This window comes from Anomalospiza imberbis, chromosome 5 (genome assembly GCF_031753505.1).
Source record: "Anomalospiza imberbis isolate Cuckoo-Finch-1a 21T00152 chromosome 5, ASM3175350v1, whole genome shotgun sequence".
NCBI lineage: Eukaryota > Metazoa > Chordata > Aves > Passeriformes > Viduidae > Anomalospiza > Anomalospiza imberbis.
In genome coordinates this window covers 2,546,205-2,568,586 of record NC_089685.1, presented here as the reverse complement: position 1 = coordinate 2,568,586, position 22,382 = coordinate 2,546,205, and the positions used below count along the sequence as shown (strand labels likewise).

Sequence of the window (22,382 nt, the reverse complement as noted above, 5' to 3'; positions counted from 1 at the left end):
TTTGGCTCCCTTAGCCTGCAAATGGAGCAGCTGCAGCCAAACTGCCTCTCAGAAACTGTCACTGGCTGTGGTCATCCCTGAACCACGTTTGAGACTGTCTGGGGGACACTCCCAGGTCCTTCCTGGTCCCATGCCACAGGCACCTTGCTCCAAGGTGTGCACACGCACACTCCTGAGCCAGGACAGCAAAATACCCACTTGTAAACACAATTCTAAAAGAGGAATTAATTCAAATACTTTATTTTTCAGCTGTCATCAATCTAGAAGCACAAAGCCCGGGAAGGGATATCACAGATCCACACTGACATGGGAAATATCACCAATCCATGATCGGAAATAAATGTCCTCCCAAAAAGGCCCCATCCTTGCCTCCTTGGTGGGCCACAACTTGCTGGATTTTGAGATGAACAGCACAAAAGGTGTTTTTCTCTTTGCAAGCCCAGGGTTGAGATGGACTGTGCAGAGACTGAGGTGGATTTTCCCAGAGGTGTGGGCTCAACCTTGGGAAAGTGCTGAGTGGAGGGATCAGTAATTAGTGATGGATAGTGTATTCACCGAGGCCATTAGCTGGAAAGAAAAGCAAACCTGCAGTATTCTCAGCTGCAAAGAAAAGCAAACCTCCAGCAAAGCTCCACATTCCTTCCCTGCATTTTCCTGCCTCCTGACAGCATCCCCACGACCCCTTCACAGCACAGCCCTCACCACAGCTCTGCTCTCATCGGGGACTGGCATTTCCAATCAATTAAAAGTGTCACCACTGAATTTCTCTGCTAATTACTCCAGTTTATTATGTCTAAAGCCAGGTTAAATGCAGAATTCCCCAGGTCAAGCGGGGTCGCCCAGACAATCAGTTCCACATTTTCCACAGCAAAAGACATCCCCACAATCAGTCACTGCCAAGGGGGTCCTAATGGCCAAGCTGCCAGTTCATGGCCTGATGTGGAAGTTTTAGCAGGAGATAATGCTCTTGGAGAGGAGGAAGAGGAAACCTCCCAGTGTCCAGGGATGGCTTGGGTTTATTCCCTATCAATTTGAGTGGAGTTATCCTTTTTGGGAGGAAACTGGGCACAAGGCAGCATTTGGCTTCACTGACAGAAACTGTTCTCTGTTTTATTGCATCTAACCAAAAAGTGCAATCGAATAAGGTATAATTTGTGGGAATAAAGGAAGCTTTGTCCGGATGGAGCCCAGGTCAGTGCAAATATCTCCTTCTTCCCAGTGCTCCGTGAATCCAGCATTAATTATGTGAATCACCCTGGAGTCCATCAAAACACATTCCTGGTGTGATGCTTGGAGGGAACACATGGGTTACCTTCCCTCTTAGGGGCAGAAACTACTGACACGTGAACTCACAAGTGCTTGGAAGGCTCCTTCCAGAGAAAGCTTCCCAAATTATGTCATGAGGGCAGGGACCTTGTACAAACATTGTCTTTCATCCTGGAGAAATCCAAAGGGCTTTGCAAGTTATAAATCCATCACGAAGGCATCCATGGATCCAGACTCTCAGAGGAGGGACACAAGAGCAGGTATTTATGTAGGAAAAGAAGTGAATTCAGGAGGTGAATTAAAGGAAAGGATCCCTAGGAATGATGTGAGAAATGCTGCAATTGGGATGAGAAGGTAAAACTAAAAGTTTAAGGACCATTATTTCAAAAAAATCCCATTATTTTTAAAAAAAATCTTATCACAGCTTTTTTCCAGGTAATGACACGTGGGACATTTGGCAGAGGAATTCTCTTTTCTATGTGCAACATCCACAGAAGGGGCAGGCAAACAACCACTGATTTATCAACACCACCTTTTTGTACAGATTTTGCTGTCCCCTCAAATCTTCCCAACCTCCCAAATACAAGTGAAAGCCAAGTTTACACTAGAAATTAAAATACAGCAGAGTATTGACCAAGTGCTCAGATTGCTGCTTCAGAATATCTTTCTAAAGGAAAAAAAAAACCACAAAAAAACACACCGCAAACAAAATCAAAACAAAAACAAACAACAAAGCAAGAGAGACTAATTTAGGTCTCAAGTATTTCCATTACTCCTTCATCCAGTTAGGAAATAAAACAAGAAAATAATTTTCAGGGTAGCTGAGTACTCTTGTCTCCAATCACATAATAGAAAATCACAAGACCTGGGAAGAAAACCCAAATTCTGAAAAAAATAGGGAAAAATAACATTACAGTACGACTTTAAAGGTTTGTGTTTTTTTTTTTTTTTTTTTAATAGAAAAGAACATAAAAGCCAGTTTGCCTTTCAAGGCCAGGCTCTGGAATGGATTTCATTTTCCAGTTCCTACTATATATGATGATAATGACTGTACCAAGTAATATAAAGTGATGAAAGATATTTAGCAGGGGCCTTACAGCAAGAAAGACTCAAAGCCATGAGTGTAGAAGACACAGCAAACACTGGAGCATTGAAAAAAATTCTCCCTGAGTCTTACAATGGGATTCCTATTAATTCACTAACATGGAGTGTGTTTCGGAGTTCAGGGATATCACATGGAAAATAGAAAATGCATTAGAAAATGATAACTCTGTGCACTTATGGTACAAGGAAATGCCCTAAGAGAGCAAATACTTGCCTCAAGTAATAAGACACATGAGCCTGCAATGGAAACAGCTTTGGAAGAATGTTCAAAATTCAATAATTAAGACAATAGTCCCAGACAGGCACTGGCCACCTGATGCCCTGTGAAGAGAGATGCCCTAGAGAAGAGGCTGGACAGAGTTGAGGAATAAAGTAGGGATTCATTAAAAGGATCTCCTCCATGGATCCACCTTGGGCAGCACCAGAGCCCAGCCAGGGCTGCACCCAAGATGAACCCAAATGGTCCCAAAATGCACAAGCGCTCCCGGGGGCTCTCACTGGGATCAGCTCTGCTCCATTGGCACGTTGGAGTTCATTGTCCCATTCCAGCTTTAGCCCATGCAGTCCCATCCTGCTTGTTTTTCTCTCCTCAGCCCACGTTTGTGCTCCTGGGCCTGAGGTTTGGATCATTTGTCCTTGGTGCCCAGCTGGAGCAGGAATTGTTTTGTCTCCCTGCTCTGTGCAGAGAGCTCACCATCCCATAATGTGAAGCTCAGACCCACACACTAAAGCAGCTCAGAATCTGAAAAATATAAAAGCTCAAACACGAGGCATCACACTGATCCAGGAAAGCACTCAAGGATGTGTTAGATGGAAAAGCTGCAACCCAAGAGCTGTGGATGTGCCTGTAGCTCTGAGCCATGGCACACCCAGTTTGGGCATTGTCCTGCCCAAATCCCCCCTCCCCAGGAGCTCTGGTGCCCAGGCTGGGCTGTGGAGCCCCAAAGCAGAGGGTGGTGATTAACAACCCGTGGCCCTGAGTGACCTGCAGAGGCAGGAGAGGAGGGGACCTGGCTGTCAGGGAGATTGGAGCAGACAGATGTTTAATGGAGTCCAGGATTACACATCTGCCAGGCTTCACATGTAATCACCAACTTCTTAGGTTTCCTCTTTCTTCTCCCCTTCTTCTGGGTCTGTTACAGGGTCAGGGGCTGGGGGGAGGGAGGAGGGAGATTTTCAGATTTCCAGCTAAATTCCTTGAGCTGCCCTTAATACTCTGACCTATTCCTAGCTGAAAACACAACCTACCAGTCTGATGGGACTCAGGGAGATGAGAGTGGTTTTTTGTTGTTGTTTGGTTGTTTTTGTTTTGTTTTGTTTTGTTTTTTTTTTTTTTTTTTGTTTAAAACATGAGAGGGATGCATTAAACTCCACACACCCACCTTCTTTCTCCCAGAACAGCACAGCAGCCGTACTGAGCAGCCTGTGTTTGACTCCACAGAGGAACAGCACCACAATCAATAGTGCCAGGTGACCCCCGGGCCACGTGCTGGGCAGCACCGTGCCCCAGGGGACACGTCTCCATGGCTTCCCACCCCAGGATCGATAGTCCCTGCCTCTCCTCCACCAGGGAATGACTCTGCAAGTGTTTCTTGCATTTCTGGGTATTGCTCACTCCTTCCTTCACCCTTCCTTATTTTCTGTCTCCTGTGCAAGGCAGGGGGGAGCTGTCAGCAGACCCCATGAACTAGAGGGAACAATTAACACTTAAAAACATGGTGCAGGAGGAAGGAGACCTGGTTAGACTGAATGACCCATCCCATTCCTCATGTCCTGACAGCAGCCAAAGCCCTGCAGGTGTGTCCCCCACATGAACGCCTTAAGACAGGGAATCCCAAAGATGAATTAAACCATCCTCTAGAGAGCACAGCACCCTCAGAGCCCTCTGAGAATCCTCCAGCTCCTGTGCTGTTTCTTTGAGCAGCCTGTGGAGGAAGCATCCTGGCATGGGGACATGGCTTTTTTGGCAGGCTAAGAGACGGATGCTGACATTAGCTCAGGCTGCAGCTCAAGCCAAATGCAGATCCACAGATGGCACTGGGAAAGCTGTGGTTCTACCCTCAAATATTGAACACGTAGAGCAGGGTACAACTGGAGAGTTCAGGCACAAATATGCCACCACTGTGTCTGAACACAGGTCTTTTAGCGTGACAGGCAATAAATTGTGTTAGTGTGCACTAAGTGCACCCAAACCCTGGCCCAGGGGTGACCCAGAGACTCGGCCCTGATGCTCTGCTCTGTCACAGGCACAACCAAGGACGTGTCACTCGGCCCCTCTGCTCATCAAATGCAAAATTTCACCGGCAGTGCCTCGACCCAGAGCTACAGGAATTCATGTCCTGCCAGCAGGCAGGGTTTAGACTCTGTCCACTACTAAGATCCACGAACCCAAAGTACTGCAGCAGCTGCAGATCCTCCCCCACAGCTGGACCCAGTGATTAATGCATTGTGCTAGCAGGCAAGTAATTTCTCTGGGATGGAGCAGGCCTGGAAGGGATGGTTCTGGTGTGGATCAGCAGGGCCAAGCACAAAGCAAAGGGATCCCAACCTGCATTTTGTGTGAAATCCTCCCCTCCAGTGAACAGCTGTCAGACTGCTCCCTGCTGGTCCTCTCCACACAGCTTAGGCTTGCCAGGGTTCCTCCAGATGGGATCAAGGAAGCTGTAAGTCATGTCACTTAGAGGACAGGGTGGCTACAAATTATTCTCTGAAGGAGCATTTCTCTCTCTTTTGCACAGCAAAGCTCAGACTGGACATCTGATGGTGACAAAGCAAAAGTCCCTCTGAACTTTGGGAACCAAAGCTCTCATCAGGGCACATACACAGGTCAGGAGAACAGCTGAGTTTTCAGTAGTCAGTAGCAGGTGCTACAGAGAGTTCCAAAAGAGGTCCTGATCTTGGAAATGCCTTCTGTACCTTCAGAGCACATGGAGTTACAGAGGTTTGCCCACAGCTGATGTCATAGAATTCACAGAATCCCTGGGGTGGGAGAGACCTCCAAGAGCATCGAGTCCAGCCCAGCTCCAACACCCCAGCCAGACCCTGGCACCCAGTGCCACCTCCAGGCTCTTTAAACACATCCAGGGCTGGTGACCCCACCACCTCCCCGGGCAGCCATTCCAGAACTTTGTCACCCTTTCTGGAAAAGCTTTTTCCTGATATCCAACCTGAATTTCCCTGGGCTCAGCTTGAGCCTGTGTGCTCTGGTTCTGCCAGTGCTGCCTGGAGAAAGAGCCCAGCCCCAGCTGAGCACAGGCACCTTTCAGGAGCTGTGGAGAGTGCTGAGGCCACCCTGAGTCTCCTTTTCTCCAGGCTGAGCACCCCCAGCTCCCTCAGCCGTTCCTCACAGGGTTTGTGTTCCCAGCCCCTCACCAACCTAGCTGCTCTCAACTGTCAGTGAATCATAAATTCCTAAATATCTTGGGTTGGAAGGATCATTAAGTCTGACTCCTGGCCTCCACAGGACCACCTCAAAAGTCACATTGTGTGTCTAAGAGTTCCATGAGTCTGTGAGCAAGGCAGGGAATGATTCAAGGTCTCCCAAATCCTGGACTGTCTCCCAGCCTTTCCTCCTTCCCAGTGCACTTTGCATAGTCCTGGTTTTAGGGCAAAGTGAGACACTTCACACAGCATCGACTGGCTCATGAAAACCTTTTCAAAGCATAAAAAGAGTTTAATTCAAGTGTGAAAAACCCAAGGCTGAGGGACAGTGAGAGCTGGAATTCCAGCTGCCTGTGTATCTCATGGGATGGAGACAGCCCCAAGTGGAATTTCTTCCCTTGCCATGAATGATGCATTTGAGACACCTCCAAGACCTTGAATCTGTTCTTCTCCTGCTCAGCTCAGCTTTCTCAGTCATTCACATCCCTTCTGGAACACACAATCAACCCAGCAGGAGGTTAAGGGACTCCCTACTCCCTGAATTATCCCAGCTTACTCCAAAACACCCACATGAAAGCAGCAAATGAGTTAAAATCAAGCTAAATTATGACTTTTTGCTATAATTTGCCTTTTGCTGATAAAGAATTATTTCAAAAGAGTCAGCAGCACAATGCACTGCAGTTTTGCCAGTGGGCCAAATCACTTTTATCATTCTTGGCTGAGAAACACAGGCACTCACACAGTGTCTTTTCCATCCATAGCTGAGCATCCATACGGGATTTTCCATCTATGCAGACGTTTCTCAGAGGGCATCTGACCTTATTTAACAAGCCCTTAATTAGGTGGAAGCAAATGCGAGGGAGAGCGGAGTTCAGCCCCTGACATTGCTGAGGGTAATGAGGAGTATTCCAGGGGCAGCAAAGAACAATCAAAGAGAACAAAAGTTGCCTTTGCTGCCAACTGGGATTACACTCATTGCTTGATAGGGATTCAGCGAACTCTAGGAACTGCTCTTCCCTATCAATTTTGTGCAGGACTGCCCAAGAGTGGGACAGCTGGCAAGGAAATGGGTGGTTCGGAGTCCTCTGCTTTGGAGGATTTAGAGGGAGAGGAATGTGACACATTTTTGCAAAGATGGTGAATTCAACCATGTTTTGGGTGTCTTAGAAGCTCTGGTGGCCCTGATCTTATGTAGGATGCCAGTCTGGTTTAGGAACAGCCAGTTACGGAATCATGGAATGGTTTGGGTTAGAAGGGACCTTAAAGATCATCCAGTCCCACCCCTGCCATGGCAGGAACACCTTCCACCGTCCCAGGGTGCTCCAAGCCCTGTCCAGCCTGGCCTTGGACACTGCCAGGGATCCAGGGGCAGCCACAGCTTCTCTGGGCACCCTGTGCCAAGGCCTGCCCACCCTCAAAGCCAAAAATTTCTTCTTAACTGCCTGATAATTAATCCAAGGAAGAGATGATGCTGCTGAACTTCCAGAAGTTGAGTAGGGAAGTCCTGCAGAAGACCTGAACACCTCCAAAGTGTAGATGTGCACAGTGGTCATCTTTCACAGCCCTTCCTAAATCAACACTGCAAGACAGTAGAATAACAGGAATGTGCAACAACAGCACCAAAATTTACAGTTTCTGGGTGTCCCTGTTGCGTTTAAATCCCTAGGTCAAAAAGTCACACCTATTAGATAATCTCAGCTTTCTGATTTCAAATAAGATCTTTCTGCATTTTGTGGTTCTGGCCCAATGATGAAAAAGGTGGTCTGCACACAACCTGATGGCTCACAACCAAACAAATGTAAATTAAAAGGAAAAAAAAATACAAACAAAGAAAATCTCTTGAGTTATTTTTAAAACTTGTGATCTTGAGCCAGTGTTTCTGGGGACAGCCTCAAATTGACAATCCCCTAGAAAGAGCCACTCCAACCCCAGGAGTTAATGCTGCTTGATATCTTGTGCAAAGACCACATTTGAAGAAATTAAGCCATAATTAAGCAAAGTTATTAATGATTGCTTTAACTAATTGATACGATAACATAAGCAGCAGACAAGATTTTAATCAGTGGTCATGAAACCAGAAGTAAACTGGCCAGACACCCCCTCCTCTTCGGCAGCTAATTTGCAAACAATAATTCTGCTGCTGGTAGTGACTCAGCGGCTGAGGGGAGAAGAATAAATCTCAGGAGACAAATAGGTATAAGCCTTCCCCATTCTAATGAGAAACAGACACAAAAAGGCCAAAAAGACCCTGTCAACATGATTTGCAGTACAGTTACTTAATTTTTACCAAATGTGCTTTCTGCCACGCTTTAGTTGAAGTACATATTTATTTGATATTTCGCTGGCAAAGTTTAAAAGAGCCTCCAAAATACCCATCTGCTTCTGCTACGCATGACCCTACCAGTCTCACCTCCGACACACTGTAATGGTTTTGGGGAATGATAGCACTGCACAGATGTGATTTATTCACAGATTGTGGGTGACTTTCTGCTAATTTACAGGGGGAAAGCACAACTTTCCACTGGAGCGTGAAGCTGACCCACAGAACAAACCTGCCTGCACAGAGAGGGACAGCAAATCTGCCTTGAGGCAAACACTGAATCACAGGATGGTTTTATAAGGGACAGCAAAGACTATCCCATTTCCATCCCTGCCATGGGCAGGGACACCTTCCACTATCCCAGTGTGCTCCAAGCCCCATCCAACCTGGCCTTGGACACTGCCAGGGATGGGTAAAGTTGCTCGTAAGTAACACAAGGTTGCTTAAAACCTGGTTGCAGAACAGTCTTCCCTAACCTTCAGTAAAGCAAAAGTAAGAGGAAGCTCAAAACCATGAGATTTAGATAATATGAAGTTCACACCTCTTTCCCTTTACCTTCTGGATTTTGAGCCTTTAAGGTGATTTCCTCCAGCTCTTGCCTTTGATCCCTTCTCTATCAAAAGGAAGGGCTGAGATTCCTGTCCTGGAGTTGCTTCCATGTGTTGTATCAGCTTTGCAAATTCTGGGAGAGACCCAGGAGCCCAACTTGCTGAAACAGAGTTATTTAGGGGTGATGGAGGTGACTTTCCAAAGGTGGGACAGGGAAATGAGCATCCTGCACCTCCTGGCATGCAGAGGTGGGCTCTGTGTGTGTGTCAACACTTGAGCAGCAGGGAAACAAGGAGACAGCAGTGTGGAGACAGCTGGAGAGCAGAGAGCAAAGAAAGAGGGATGCCAGGAATGCAGAAGGGGGTGGAAAAGCAAGTGCAAGCCTGGAAATGAGAGGAAAGGGCTGCAAAGGATCAGAGAGGCAGGGAGAATGAGAAAGGGGTGGAAGAATTATCTCCATCCCTGCAATGACTTGCAGGGAGTTTCTTAGCTGGGAAGAGAAAGAAATTCAGAGATTATCAGGTGAGGGAAGGAAGCACAAGCATGTGTGATGAGGAGCAGGGAAGATGCAGAGAAGCTGCAGCAGAGACCCTCCTGTTCCCCAGCATTTCCCATCTGCTCCTCATCCCCTGAGATCAGTTTATGAGGCACAGGGCTCCTCTGCACACCAAAAACAGGAAAAGGAGAAAGAAACAGCCCCAGCCTCCAGTGCACTGACATAAGAAATACGGAGAGGAGCTGTTTACAGGGCGTGTAGTGACAGGACAGGGGGAGAATGGCTTCAGACAAAGGGAGTAGGTTTAAATGGTATATTAGGAGGAAATTCTTGGCTGTGAGGGTGATGAGCACAGGCACAGGCTGTCCAGAGAAGCTGTGGCTGCCCCTGGATCCCTGCAAGGTCCTAGGTTGGACTGGATGGGGCTTGGAGCCAGCTGGGATAGTGGCTGTAGCTCCCTCAGAGTGTTTGTGAAGGCTGGAGTTAAAGGGATGGTCTCCTGCTCGATCCTGACTGATCCCATGTGTGCACCAACCCTTCCCTGTACTGCCAACAGGGACTTGAAACACATTCACACCTAAAACACAGAGATGTCCACACCTCTGGGAAATGATGGGACCTTTGTATGCTCTGTCTCTGGGTTTCAGTGCCAAACCTATTCTCCCTCCTTCAATCACTGTCTGTATAAAATATGTATTTCCAGATAATGGTGAAAAGCTGTCGCATTCTTCTCCTCAGAGCATTGCACATCTGACAGAGTGGGCAAGTGCTGCTTGTCACCTCTCAGTGTCCAGAGGAGCTGCAAGGCAGGACTTGTTTCAGCCACAGACCACAAGGCTGAGCTGGGTTCCATCTCCCTTGGAGCCCAGGGAGTTCAGCTCCAGAGGAAAACCCCCATGTGCAAACCAAGGACCCCCAAGTTCACTGGGGAAAACCCTCCCAGGCAGAAGTTGACCTTAAAAAGGCCAGGGGATTATTTTGGCAGCATGAGAAAGATGTTCCTTGTGTCCAGATTTACAGTGACAGCTCTTTTTCAAGTTTTCCAAGTTAAAAGGGTGCCTTGCTGGGATGTCCAGAGCTGTGGTAAGACTGGGCCAAGCTGGAGAAATCTGCTTTATCACAGGGGCTTCCATTATTGTGGGGGGCTGGTGAGAGGTGGAGCAAAATCACAAGGTTTGGAGCATGAGTCCTGTGAGGAGTGGCTGAGAGAGCTGGAGCTGTTTAGCCTGGGGAAAAGGAGGGTCAGTGAGGACCTCCTTGCTCCTCACAGCTCCCTGAAAAGAGGTTGCTGTGAGGTGGGGGTCTGTCTTCTCCCAGGCAACCATCCAAATGGCCTCAAGCTGCACCAGGGGAGGCTCAGGTTGGATATTAGGAGAAAAATACATCAGTGAAAGAGTGGTTAAGCATTGGAAGAGGCTGCCCAAGGCAGTGACCCACCCCAAGGTGGGGTCACCATCTCTGGACATGTCCAAAAACGCAAGTAGAAGTGGCACTTCATGATATGGTTCAGTGAGCAGCATTTGGTCAAAGGTTGGACTTGATCTTAGAGGCCTTTTCCAACTTTATTGATTTCATTATTCTATGAAAACAGCTTTTAATAACTGCACAGGTAGTAACAGAACCCCTCTTATCTCTGGGGCACAGACAGGGCTGAGCTGAGTTAAAAAAAACCCCAAGGAGAAACCTCCTCCTTCCCCAGGGATGGCACAAACCCTGGTGCCTGTCTATCTTTAAAAAGGTCAGGTTAAGTCATCACCCCCCTGCACCTCATCTCCACAGATCTCCCAATACCACTGAGGGCAGTGAAAACCTCTGATAAGTCAGACCTTCACCCTTTTGTAAAAGATCTGTACATGGCTTGTAGAGTGGGTGGGATATTTGCTCCCCAAGGGCAGCCTCTTCATAATCCTGCCTCCAGCAAAGGCAAACCCCTGCACCCACCCACTGAGGCTCTAGAAATGTTAATTTATTCAAGCATTAAAGTGTGTTCTACCATGAGCACACAGGTAGTGACTGCACTGCTGAGATGGCAGCGCTGTCACTCACATCACCCGCCTCAGATAAAATCAGATTTGGGCAAAGGCTGATGTAGTGCTGGGTGTTTCACAGGCTCACAGCAGATTTTAAATAACAACACTCCCCACCTTTTTCACCAGCCTCTCTCACAGAGACACCCATGGGCATCAGAGATGGGTGGGAGGAGATGATTGATAAATCACAGAGCTCGTGAGCTTTCTACAGGGCTTGGGGTCCTAAAAACACCAGCTTCGACTTGTGCTTTGGAACAGCCAAGCCCAAAATGAACCTGCTCGTGGCTGTGATGGTCAGGGAAGTGCAGGTAGTCAATGGACCAGCAAGAATAAGCTTTTGGAAGTCTCTGGAGAAAAAACGAACTGTTCCTCTTGCTCCGGATTTCACGTTTTAAGGATGTGAGGGAATGAAGGTTGCTGTCCCACTGCCCTTTCCTCCAGAGGTTTGAGACAGCCCCTGGGAGTCTCTGTAAATCTGAAGGGCTGTGCAAAGGCAGCAGTGGTGTCTGAGGTGACCTCAGATGGGCCTGCACAAAGAGGACACTGAGCAAACCTGAAAACCCTGGGTTGGTTATTGGTGCATTCATTGTTCCCCTCCAGGGTTTCAGCCCTCAAGGAACCCCATTCTGTGCAGAAGGAAAAAGAAAGGGCCCAGACAGTGAAAAGATAAGGAAAAGGAATGGTGTCATGCTCAAAGTCTTGCAGGAACTCGGGCATCACCTGCCTCCAGCTCCTCACCCATCCCAAAAAAGAGACTGGAACTGTTTTCACTTCAGGACTGGAAGTGAAATCCCATCCTTGCCCAGCATGGAGCAGATAAGAAGGAATCCCAGCTCTGTCGCCCTGTCCTGTCTCCTGAGTTATGGTATCTCTCAGCCTTTTTAATCAGGAGGAGTTTACAGAGTTGCTCCCCTCCCCTCACCAAATTTTAGGTATAAATATGTACAGTAGAGGGAAATGGTTGGAAGCATCACGAACCACTTTATTTTAAGTGGTGCAGAAGGAAGAAATTACACTTCTAGATTAAAAATATAACCAGTAATACTTGTTTAATAAATCGTTGAATATGTATGGGTGAACATGTCCCACTCAGACTGCTGGCCTCCACTGCAGGGCAACTGCCATCACCCTACCACAATCCCTCATTGCTCCCATTCTTTTTGTGGATTTAAAGCTCCTCATGAGCATCTGTGAATCAGCCAGGTATGATAGCTCAAGTGATCCTGCACACCCACAGGAATAAGTATAAACAGTGCATTTTCCATGTAGAAGTAGCTCCTCTTCCTACCCCCTCCCCAAGCAGCAAACTTCCCGAGGCCAAGAATTCCACTGAAATCAGCCAGGATTCCATGCTGAATGCCCAGACTGGTCCTTCCCTGGCATCTGTTGGCCAGCATTTTCAATCACAATGCTGACAACACAACAGGAACACCACACTAAACCTGGCCTGCACCCTGGCTGGCAGCATCCTACACTCTTGCCCAGTGTCCCAAAGAGGCTCCAGCCTCTCCAAAAACTCCAGTTAGAGACAAATCCTTCAGTGATTTGGCTCTACACCTTCCTGTATCTGTGGCAGATGCAGCCACAGTTTGGGTGGGGGTGGAGAACAATGCAACAGCAACTCCTTGTCCAGCAGCCAGCAGGACAAAGCAACTCTGGGGGTGGTTCCTGCCCCCTGAGTTCTGTGCACCTGGCCCCTCAATATTGCAAAAATATATAAATGCCACGGGTTTGTGAGCATAAAAACCCTGAGGTCGACAGTGGAGCACATCCTTGTAGGAAATGTGCAGAATTCACAAGCAGCGCTGAGGTCCACAGCATGAAGGAGCTGAAAGGTCCATAAAGCACCACAGTCTGCTGGAGTTCCTTACCTGCTTCTCAGACATGATGTAGAGGTGTTCATGGTCCACGGAGAAGGCCATGTCCCGGAGGATGGGGCCAGTGTCCACCACCTGCACGATCTCGTACTCCAGCGTGTTCTTGGTGGTGCCATCCACACGGATCTGTGCAGCAACAACGAGAGCAGAGGGAGGACATGAGGTTATTTTTCCTCCTTTCACTGAAAACAAATACTTACAGGACCACAGAATGATTTGTGCTGAAATGAACCTTAAAGACCATCTCATTCCAAGCCCCCTGCCATGGGCAGGGACAATTCCCACTGTCCCAGGATGCTCCAAGCCCTGTCCAACTTGGCCATGGACACTTCCAGGGATCCAGGGGCAGCCACAGCTTCTCTGGGAAACTTTCTGTCTCACACTTTCACTGTAATATATATCTATTTATTTTATATATATCTATATATATATATATATATGTTATATATATATATATATATATATATATATATATATATATATATAATATACACATAATGTATATTATATACATATATATTATTATATATATTTTGTATTTATATATATAATCTATATATATATACAAAATAATCACTGGACAAATGTATTGTGCCCCAGGTCTTTAGGGCAGCAACCACTGTCAACAAAAAGTGAACTTTTCCCAGCCTCCTCACCAAAAGGATGAAGCAGATTTCATCACATCTGCTGGTCCCATCAACACAAGAGCACTGTAAGAACAATGCAGAGCCTGCTAGCTTTTATCTGGCACTGTCACTGTGCTCCTGTCACCGCCTGGGCAAATCTACCACGCTCACAATGATGGCAACGAGGGAAGGATCTGTGGTGGTGATGAGCAGAAGATAAAAAAACCACACAAATCTGCAGGACTGACTCACTTGAATGCTACTCAGATAATATTATTGCTCTTATTGCTAATGTTCCACGGGGCAATTTATTATTGCAGAGTGTTCCGTGCAACACAGACTATTTCTCTTGCTGATTACATGTATCAGGTATTGAAATCAGTCCTGCACAAATGTGGCACCTTATGATTCCAGACACATCTCATAACAGGGTGTCACTTAGGGACATCAATAACTGGGATTATGAGGAGGAACCAGACACACAGTCCCAGTCTGTCCCTGACAATGATCCAGTGATGCAGAAGAAATTGCAGAAAACAACAGACTTTTCTTAACCTGCTTAAAAACAATTTCTGGAGTCTGGGCTCAAAAGCAGCTGGAGAAGGTTTGCAATCCCTTTCAATATAGAGCAAGTCATGATAAAATAGCTGTTCTCAGGAGTTCTCCTGAACCTTGGTGAGGCTCTGTACAGCAGCAAACCCCACAGTCATGTTTCAGAGGTGCATCTACATTCTTTATCTCCCTGTTTCCGATGTGTTGCCTTTCACTTCCTGAAAATTTTCTATCCTGAAGCAACACAAACACCACAGTACCTTTCCCTAAGAGAAACAAAGTTGTAGGAGATCTTCATCATGCCCCACATTATAATCTCCATTCCTTCCTGACCAAAGTTTCCCAGTCTGCAGTTGGATAGCTGAGCAAAAAGCACCCTTCCCATCCAAAGGAAATAACAAGCTGTGGAGAATTTATGGTGTCAAGACCTGTTCCCACTATTCTCTGGCACAGTCCTTGAGCTTGTTCCTTCTGTATCGACCTCTCAGCCAAGAAACTGAGCCTGAATCATCTTCTGTATTGGAAAGTCAAAGAGAAGGGAAGAGAGGGAATGATAAAGGCTCTGGAAAGTCTGTATGAGTAAAAGAGCAATGATATACAAATTATCTTTGTCCTTCCTTGATGTACTCATCTGCTGTGGGACAACAAAGGAATATTATTTCCCCAGGAAAGATAAGGAAAATGAAGCAGAAAGGAGTTAGAGGGGCTCTCTGTGCCAGGAAAGGGTGTGGAGGGTGCTCAGGGATGCTCAGATCCTACATGTTGTCCATCAGAGTCCTCACAAGTGGGAGCACGTGCAGGCCTTGGCTGCTGGGCTGCTCCAATGACACGGGAGGATTTGCAGTTAATTTGTCATCTTGATGGAACTGCTGATGATAGCAACACACGTCCAACATCATCACACAGAGAGGTCAGGGCCTGAAGCCCAGCACTGAGCATCCCTGATGCACCAAGGGGTCAGGGTCTGAAGCCCAGCACTGAACATCACTGAAACACAAAGAATTCAGAGTCTGAAGCCCAGCACTGAATATTACTGAAACACAAAGAATTCAGGGTCTGAAGCCCAGCACTGAACATTACTGAAACACAAAGAATTCAGGGTCTGAAGCCCAGCACTGAACATTACTGAAACACAAAGAATTCAGGGTATGAAGCCCAGCACTGAACATCCTTGACTCCCACCAGCTCTGGCTGCCTGGGAGCAGGGGGCTTGCTCATGTCCGTGGTCCTTCACAGGGAAATTCAGCTCCTCTGCATCTTCCTTCTTGAAAGTGGGCCCTGATGTAAATCACCCATGGGGTCAAGGACAAAGATGCCAACAGGCTTGGGCTGAGTCATTCCCCTTAGGACAGGCAGGGGAAAGGAAGGAGGCAGGAAGGGCTGCAGCCTGAGGAGCATGGAGAGAGCCTTGCTGGGGCTGTGCTCCAAGCACATCAAATACCCCCACAGCAAAAGGCTTTCCTCTTCTGAGGCTTTCCAGCTCCAAGTTCTCCCTCTCAGGGAGCAGTCAGGGAGCTTTGTCTGCTGTCTCCACTCTGCCTCCCCTCAATCCCTCGTGGCTTCTCATTCCCATCGCAGCATCCTCACTCTCTGCTGATCCCTGTGCTAAACAAACCTCACAACTTCGCTGCTTTGACCTTGATTTTCCAGCACCACCATGGTCAGATCTGCAGGCTGCCAGATATGTAAGCAGCCAATTATCACCCTAGGGCTCAGTCACTGTCCTCAGCCTTTGCCAGACCCCATTAGAGGGGAAAGAGCACGGAGATGGAAGAGGCAGGCCGGAGGAACAGCCAGCTGGAGTTAACAAACCATGGAGACAGGAGGCACAGCCCCCAGGGATCTCCCCTGTGCATTTGGTGCAGGTAAAAGATTGCAGAGGCTTCACACCAGGAATACAGAGCTACTCGGAAGTGATTTAACAGCTATTGCTGGCCTAATAGCCTGAAAAGTCATTATTTTGCAGAGTGGGAGGGAGGGCAGGAGGGACAGAGCTCGTTGCTCTGTACATGTGCAAACACACACACGTGTGCTCACATACCCACAGCCCAACAGCTCTAAGTGCAGAAACCCCTCTCTCCAGTTAAATCTAGTAGTTAATAAAAAGGAAAATGAGGTATTCACATTCTCTGAACAGAGAGACATGATTCTCTCTCCCAGGATTTTTCCTGGGAAGTTGTGAGACGCAGTGAGAAAACTCAGAGAAAGAAGAAAACAATTCTTATCTCTACTGGCTGCTCCTGTTGTTTGGCACATGTGGAATGGGTTATGGAGATTGTTTACTGAAGAGTGATTTGTTTATTGGACACCGGTGATGGTTGTTTGGATTGATTGGCCAATTGGGTCAAAGCTGTGTCGTGACTGTCTGGAGACAGTCACAGGTTTTTCTTTAATATCTTTTTAGTATGATATAGTTCTACCATAGTATAGTATAGTGTTAATGTAATGTAATTTAACTTAATAAAAACAATTTATTCAACCTTCTGTAACATGGAGTCAGAACTCATTATTCCCTATGTAGGGGGATAGGATTTTCCTTCAATAGGAAAACCCAGAAAAAGGCCAGAAAATTTGGAAGACACCAACCCACAGCCTATGTGAGCCCTGTGCCAGCAGTGAGGTGATTTTTGGAGACTGCAGCCAAAAGTCTAGCCACTAACTCCAACCATCCCTTTACCTATCTTAAATCCTGTCTTTCTTATGTTGGCACAGAGCCCTGAGGATCTGCACCTTCCCTGCACATTCTTCACAGTCCTGAGCATCAGACAACACAACTGCATTTTCTCTTAGAGATTTATTCCTGGCTCCAAGGCTCCTGCTAGAACCAGGGCATTTGGGTTGGTGAAAAAATTCAAAGAATCTGCGAAGGAAAAATGGGAAGATTCCCATCAAAGACTGCAGGTGATCACCACTAAAGTCAGGCACAATCTCTGCTTGGAAAGCTCCCCAAGTTTCCAGCTGCAGGGAATTTGAAGAACGTACCACCCATTTCCTATGTCCCTGCTCTTCTCTGCTGGCATCAGCCCCAGGTCCCAACTGGAGCTGGGGTGCTGGCATGGACAGAGTTTTCTTCTGACTTAATGATGGGCATTCCCATATTCAATATGTTTTTTGGGGGCTGTGGGATGAGAACCTGGCTAGCAGTCCAGTTGGGATTGCTTCTGGGAGCTCCCTGTGAGCCATGAGCTCCTCTGCAAGGCAAGAGGGAGGGGGACAACAAGTGACAGAGAGGACTCCAGGACCACATGTGAATCTCAAAATGCACAGCCTACAGTCCACATCACACCCATCACCTCCACAACAGGATCATCCACCTGCTCCCACTCCCTGAATGTCCGTCCTGGACATGCACACCACTCAGAGCCCCAGATGCTCAGCTCAGCTCCCTTGTCCTCCTTTAACCCAACACATGTGGGAGCTCCCAGGGCCCAGCACTCTCAGGCTGCACATTAATCCTTCTTCTTCCTGGAAGGCTTCACTCACTGGGCTTGGCTCTGCAGAGCCGGCTGCTATTAAAACATCAGCGTCATGCTTCCCGAAGGTCAACTACCAAGGGACTCATTCTGGCAGCTGTTTGTTTGTTTGTCTGAACATTATCTAGGGCTGGCTGTTTATTTACATCCATTGAAGTATCAGACAATAAATATCCTCTCCCAGTAGCAAACAGATGCTTGCACTCGAACGTTCTGGCTAGCGCTGACTTTAAAACGATCTCCTTAATGAGCAAACAACACTATTAATCTTTAAAGACACAGGCTCTGGCCTTCTCTGAGCTCTCACCCTGGCCATGGCTACACCCACAGGCATCTTGGCAAGCAGCCTAAGGGTCTGGTAGATGAAAGAAGGCAAAAGATACCTTCCATCACTTGGCTGGTGGTTTCCAGCGTTATCTGGGCCTCCCCAGCTGCTGAGGGATCCACGGGAGGCTGATGCTCGAGGACAGTTTCCCCAGCAAGTTGGTGGCAGATGCCTCAATCACACTTCTAAGAGGGACACAGAGGTTGGTATCACATAGTTATCAAAGAGAGGGACACAATAAACCTCTCCAAATCCTGGGGATGGACTCAAAATTGTCAAGGAAAGAGCAGTGGGATTGGGGGACAAAAGGAGTTGGTGGTAGCAAGCACTTGGTGCCTTTGCTGGAAGATAAATCATGATTGTGGCAAAAAAGAAAACATCTTTAAGCTCAGCAGAGCAACAGAAACACCTGCCTTCCAGAGAGGGCCACATACCTCTGTTAGCACGTCCATTCTTTCCTATAAAGTGACATTTCCTGCTAAAATCCATCCACACAGATGTACTTCAGGAGCTTTACTCCAGGCCCATCAAAGCCTGATCCCACAGACTGAATCAGTGTTTGGAGCATGTTAACATCGTCCAGTTTTGGTTTATTCAAGAAAAAGTCACTGGCACAGGTTGTTCAGAGAGGTTTTTTATGGCCCATCCTTGGAAGTGATCAAGGCCAGGTTGGATGGGGCTTGGAGCCTGATCTAGTGCAAAGTGTCTTTTCAAAATTATCTTCAGACTCATTTTAGAAACACACTCCTAACCCAATCTCCTGCTACAACCTCACTTCTGTTTTATTTGTCCAAGCAGCTTGGACTGGTCTCTGGCAGGAAAATAAAAAAAAGGATTATTTCCACTGTGCCAACTAGGCTCAGCTGTTTCTTGCTATTCTAAAACCATCACCTCCTGCCCACGAGCATCATTCCTGGCCCACCAGAGTTAAAATAAGGTCCCCTTCAATTAATATCTCTGTATAAAGCACTTGAAAACCATCCAGGGCTGCTGGGAGCGTGGTGGGGGGCAGGACCACGATGACCGGCCAGGCGGGCAGCAGGAGCAGACGCTGGGTGGATGAGAGTCATTACAAATAATTAAATGAATAACTAAGCAGAAGAGGAGCTTGGTGAACCATGGCACGCTCGGCCAAGCCGTCCCTCCCCACCACTCTGCTTTTGTGCAGCGTCAGCAGCCCTTGGGCTGATGAAGTTCCAGGGAATTCATCATCTCCTGTCCCAGCGCTTCCAGCCGCTGCTCCAACAGCTCTCACTCAAGTCATGCTGGTGGCTTATTTTGGCCATGAAATTGCCCCAGTTCTCAGGGGAGGGGATTAAATGGCTGCCAGGAAGGATTGCAAGGGTGGATTTCAAAGGGAAAATCCTTCAGGTCATGGAATCAGGCCCTGCTACCTCTGCCAGGGTGAGAGGGAGCAACCATGACTGTGGTACTGCCTCGGAAAGTAGAGAAAATATTTTGGGCAGGGAAAGCAAGAGGTGGGAGGACTTTTTGTCCTCCCCATCCCCTGAGGCATCCTTCTTTTGCTGTCCCTGCCTCTCCTTCTTGCAGGGCATCTCACTGAAATCACCATCATCATTTCTCACTGTTGGATTAAGGATCTGCAAACACCATTTCCAGGAGATCCAGGCAGCCCTGGAGCCCAGCACATCAATCCAGGCTGCTCTGAGAAGGGCCCAGCCAGAGCCTTACGACTGCACAGGGGCCACTAATACTTCATTGCTTTTCCAATAGCAGTTCCTCCCTGTTTTATGAACCTAATGTTCCCCAGAGGATGCCAGGACTGCTGGCTGCTGCTCCTGGCATGGAGAGGGAGAAAGGACACAGCAGGCAGTGTATGAGCTCATGTCAGGCCCTTCTGATGATCACCTATTCCTGATTTTCCATTGATTTGGGTCGCATGATGGAGCTCTATTGATCTCAACAAAGACAGGGAAGGGGCTGGTGACACTCCATGTTCTGCCCATTTCCCTCCGTTTTCCAGTAAAATAATCCGTTCTAATTTGCCTAAAGCCTATTAACAGGAGATCAATTCCTAATAAAACATGGCATTTCAATCGCCCTGTCTATCCAGCGATCCTAAAGGCCTTTAGAAACGCTAATTGAAAAAGCAAGGCATGAGGTGCCCTTAACTCCTGCCTAAGTCAGCAGCCAGCAGCTCTCTCTTTTCTCCCTGTACACATGTTTTAAAGTTCTGCTTGCCTGAACCATACAAACACAGATCTCAGAGCACCTCCAGCCACATGGACACCAGGAAAAACTGGTGTTTACAGTGTTCTTGAAACTCCTGCTCTCAGTGCTGTCCAGAACCCCAAGTGTCATGACAGGAGCCACTCTGAGCAGAGGGGAGAGCTGATCTGGACAGGACAGTCATGGAATCATAGAGTGGCTTGGGTGGGAAGTTACCTTAAAGACAACCCAGTTCCCCCCCTGCCATGGCAGGGACACTTTCCACTATCCCAGGTTGCTAAAAGCCCCATCCAGCCTGGCCTTGGACACTTCCAGGGATCCAGGAGCAGCCACAGCTTCTCTGGGCAACCTGTGCCAGGGCCTGCCCAACCTCACAGGGAAGAATTTCTTTCTAATATCTAATCTAAATGTCTCCTCTTTTACTTTAAAAGTGTTCCTCTTTGTCCTTTCTCTATCACCCAGTAAAAGTCACTCTGCCAAAATGTAGATGCATCTGAGTGCACACCAGAAAACAGAAGGGACAGCAAAGCAGGCTGGCCTTGCAATCCCATCAGGTTCCTGGTTTGTGTTTCCTTTGTCCAGGAGGTCTCATGTGACAGAATCACAGAATCATTAAGGCTGGAAAAGACCTCCAAAATCATCAAATCCAATCTCACAGAACAAATCTTGTCATCAGCAAACAAGGGTTTTTTGCTACACCTGCAACACAGCAACAGCCAGGGAGAATGGTTCTTCCTCACTTCTCCAGCCACACAATTCCCAGGGCCTTTTCTCCCAGCAGCAATGCAGGGTTTTGAAGAGGACAGCTTTCCTAGAATAACTGCTGGTTAATCCTGATCATCTGCAAGCACTGCAGTGTAATCCCCACCCCGCACACCCTCGGCCAGGGGGCACAGGGGCTTCACTGGGCAGGGCCACGAGGTTTAATCCCTGCACAGGAGTCACCCACTGACCTCTTGTGTAATCCTGGAAAATTGGGTCAAAAACAGCTGTGCCTGGCTGCTGGATAGGGGATCACCCCTGCAGAGCCAGCACAGCACAGAGGGCAGAGCAGGGCTCCTGCTTCAGGAGGCCCAAGAGAAACATGGGACAAGATGTTGGTGGGCATCTGCTTTGTTTTCTGGAGACACGTGGGTCACCGAGCCTTGACAGAGCTACTGGGTGTTGTGGCTTCATGGTGGGTCACTGTCTCACACAGACACAGCACAGTGGGATCCACTGGAATCGTGGGATCATAGAGTGGTTTGGGTTGGAAGGGATCTTAAAGATCATCTCTTTCCACCCCCTGCTATGGGCAGGGACACCTTCCACTATCCCAGGGTGCTCCAAGCCACATCCAGCCTGGTCTTGGACACTTCCAAGGATCCAGGGGCAGCCACAGATTCTCTGGGCAACCTGTGTCAGGGCCTTCCCACCCTCAGAGGGAAGAATTTCTCCTTAATATCCAATCTAAATCTACCCTTTGTCAGCTTAAAGCCACCTGCTTTGGGCCAGAGGGCCCTTCAAGCCCAAAGACAAATTCCTAGCTGACAGAGATCCCCTTTTTTCCAGTCCACAGCAGAGGACTGCCGTCCCATCCCACCGTGGATCCCCACTAACATTTATTGCACAACATACTCCTGGCTGCAGTGGAGTTATGAATCATATTAGACAAAGTGAAAGAATGACCTTCTGTCCAAACCCTTCATTCTGGGCTTGGACATCACCTAACACAGTGGGTCTCTGACTATTGCTCCCAGCACCATAAAAATTAACAATTACAGCTTGAAGCGTGTCCAGTCAGGCTGTAACTGAGCTGCAGGGCTCACCCCAAAGTGGAACAGCTCCAGAGCTGGAAACAGAGGGAAAGGGAAGGACACGAGCAGGTCTCTCTCCCTCAGCAGGGAGAGCGTGTCAGGTATGTGCAGCTCTCACATCCCAGAGCCCATTGACAGATGACATCATTTTTGAGAGCATGGTTTACACGCACTCCCCTGGCGCTCCCTGATTGATAAATTAGACACTCATGAGCCATGTGCTAATCAATGCAAATCATTAGTTTGTAACAACACAAAGCAAGCTCGGCAGAGCTCATTTTTCAAGGTAATGGCCTGCCAAGCATCCGTGTTCAGCTCCGAGCCCTGCCAGGCAATCCATTACCGGGCTGCTGGCACTCACCTATGGCATCAGGCTGAGGCCTTTGCAGTCCAGACC

At 47.8% G+C, this 22,382-nt stretch overlaps 1 protein-coding gene across 3 annotated transcripts in view; it reads right to left on the bottom strand.

The window, feature by feature from the left end:
* The window catches only part of PLXNA4 (plexin A4), a 446,965-nt gene that overhangs the window by 209,973 nt on the left and 214,610 nt on the right, over positions 1 to 22,382 (bottom strand). For 2 of the 3 annotated variants that reach the window (XM_068189379.1, XM_068189378.1), the window contains exon 4: positions 13,018 to 13,149. In XM_068189379.1, the coding sequence (XP_068045480.1) occupies positions 13,018 to 13,149 (132 nt within the window). Of the gene's footprint in view, positions 1 to 2,007; positions 2,132 to 13,017; positions 13,150 to 22,382 lie in introns of those variants that run through there. The other variant, XM_068189380.1, reaches the window with a different exon arrangement.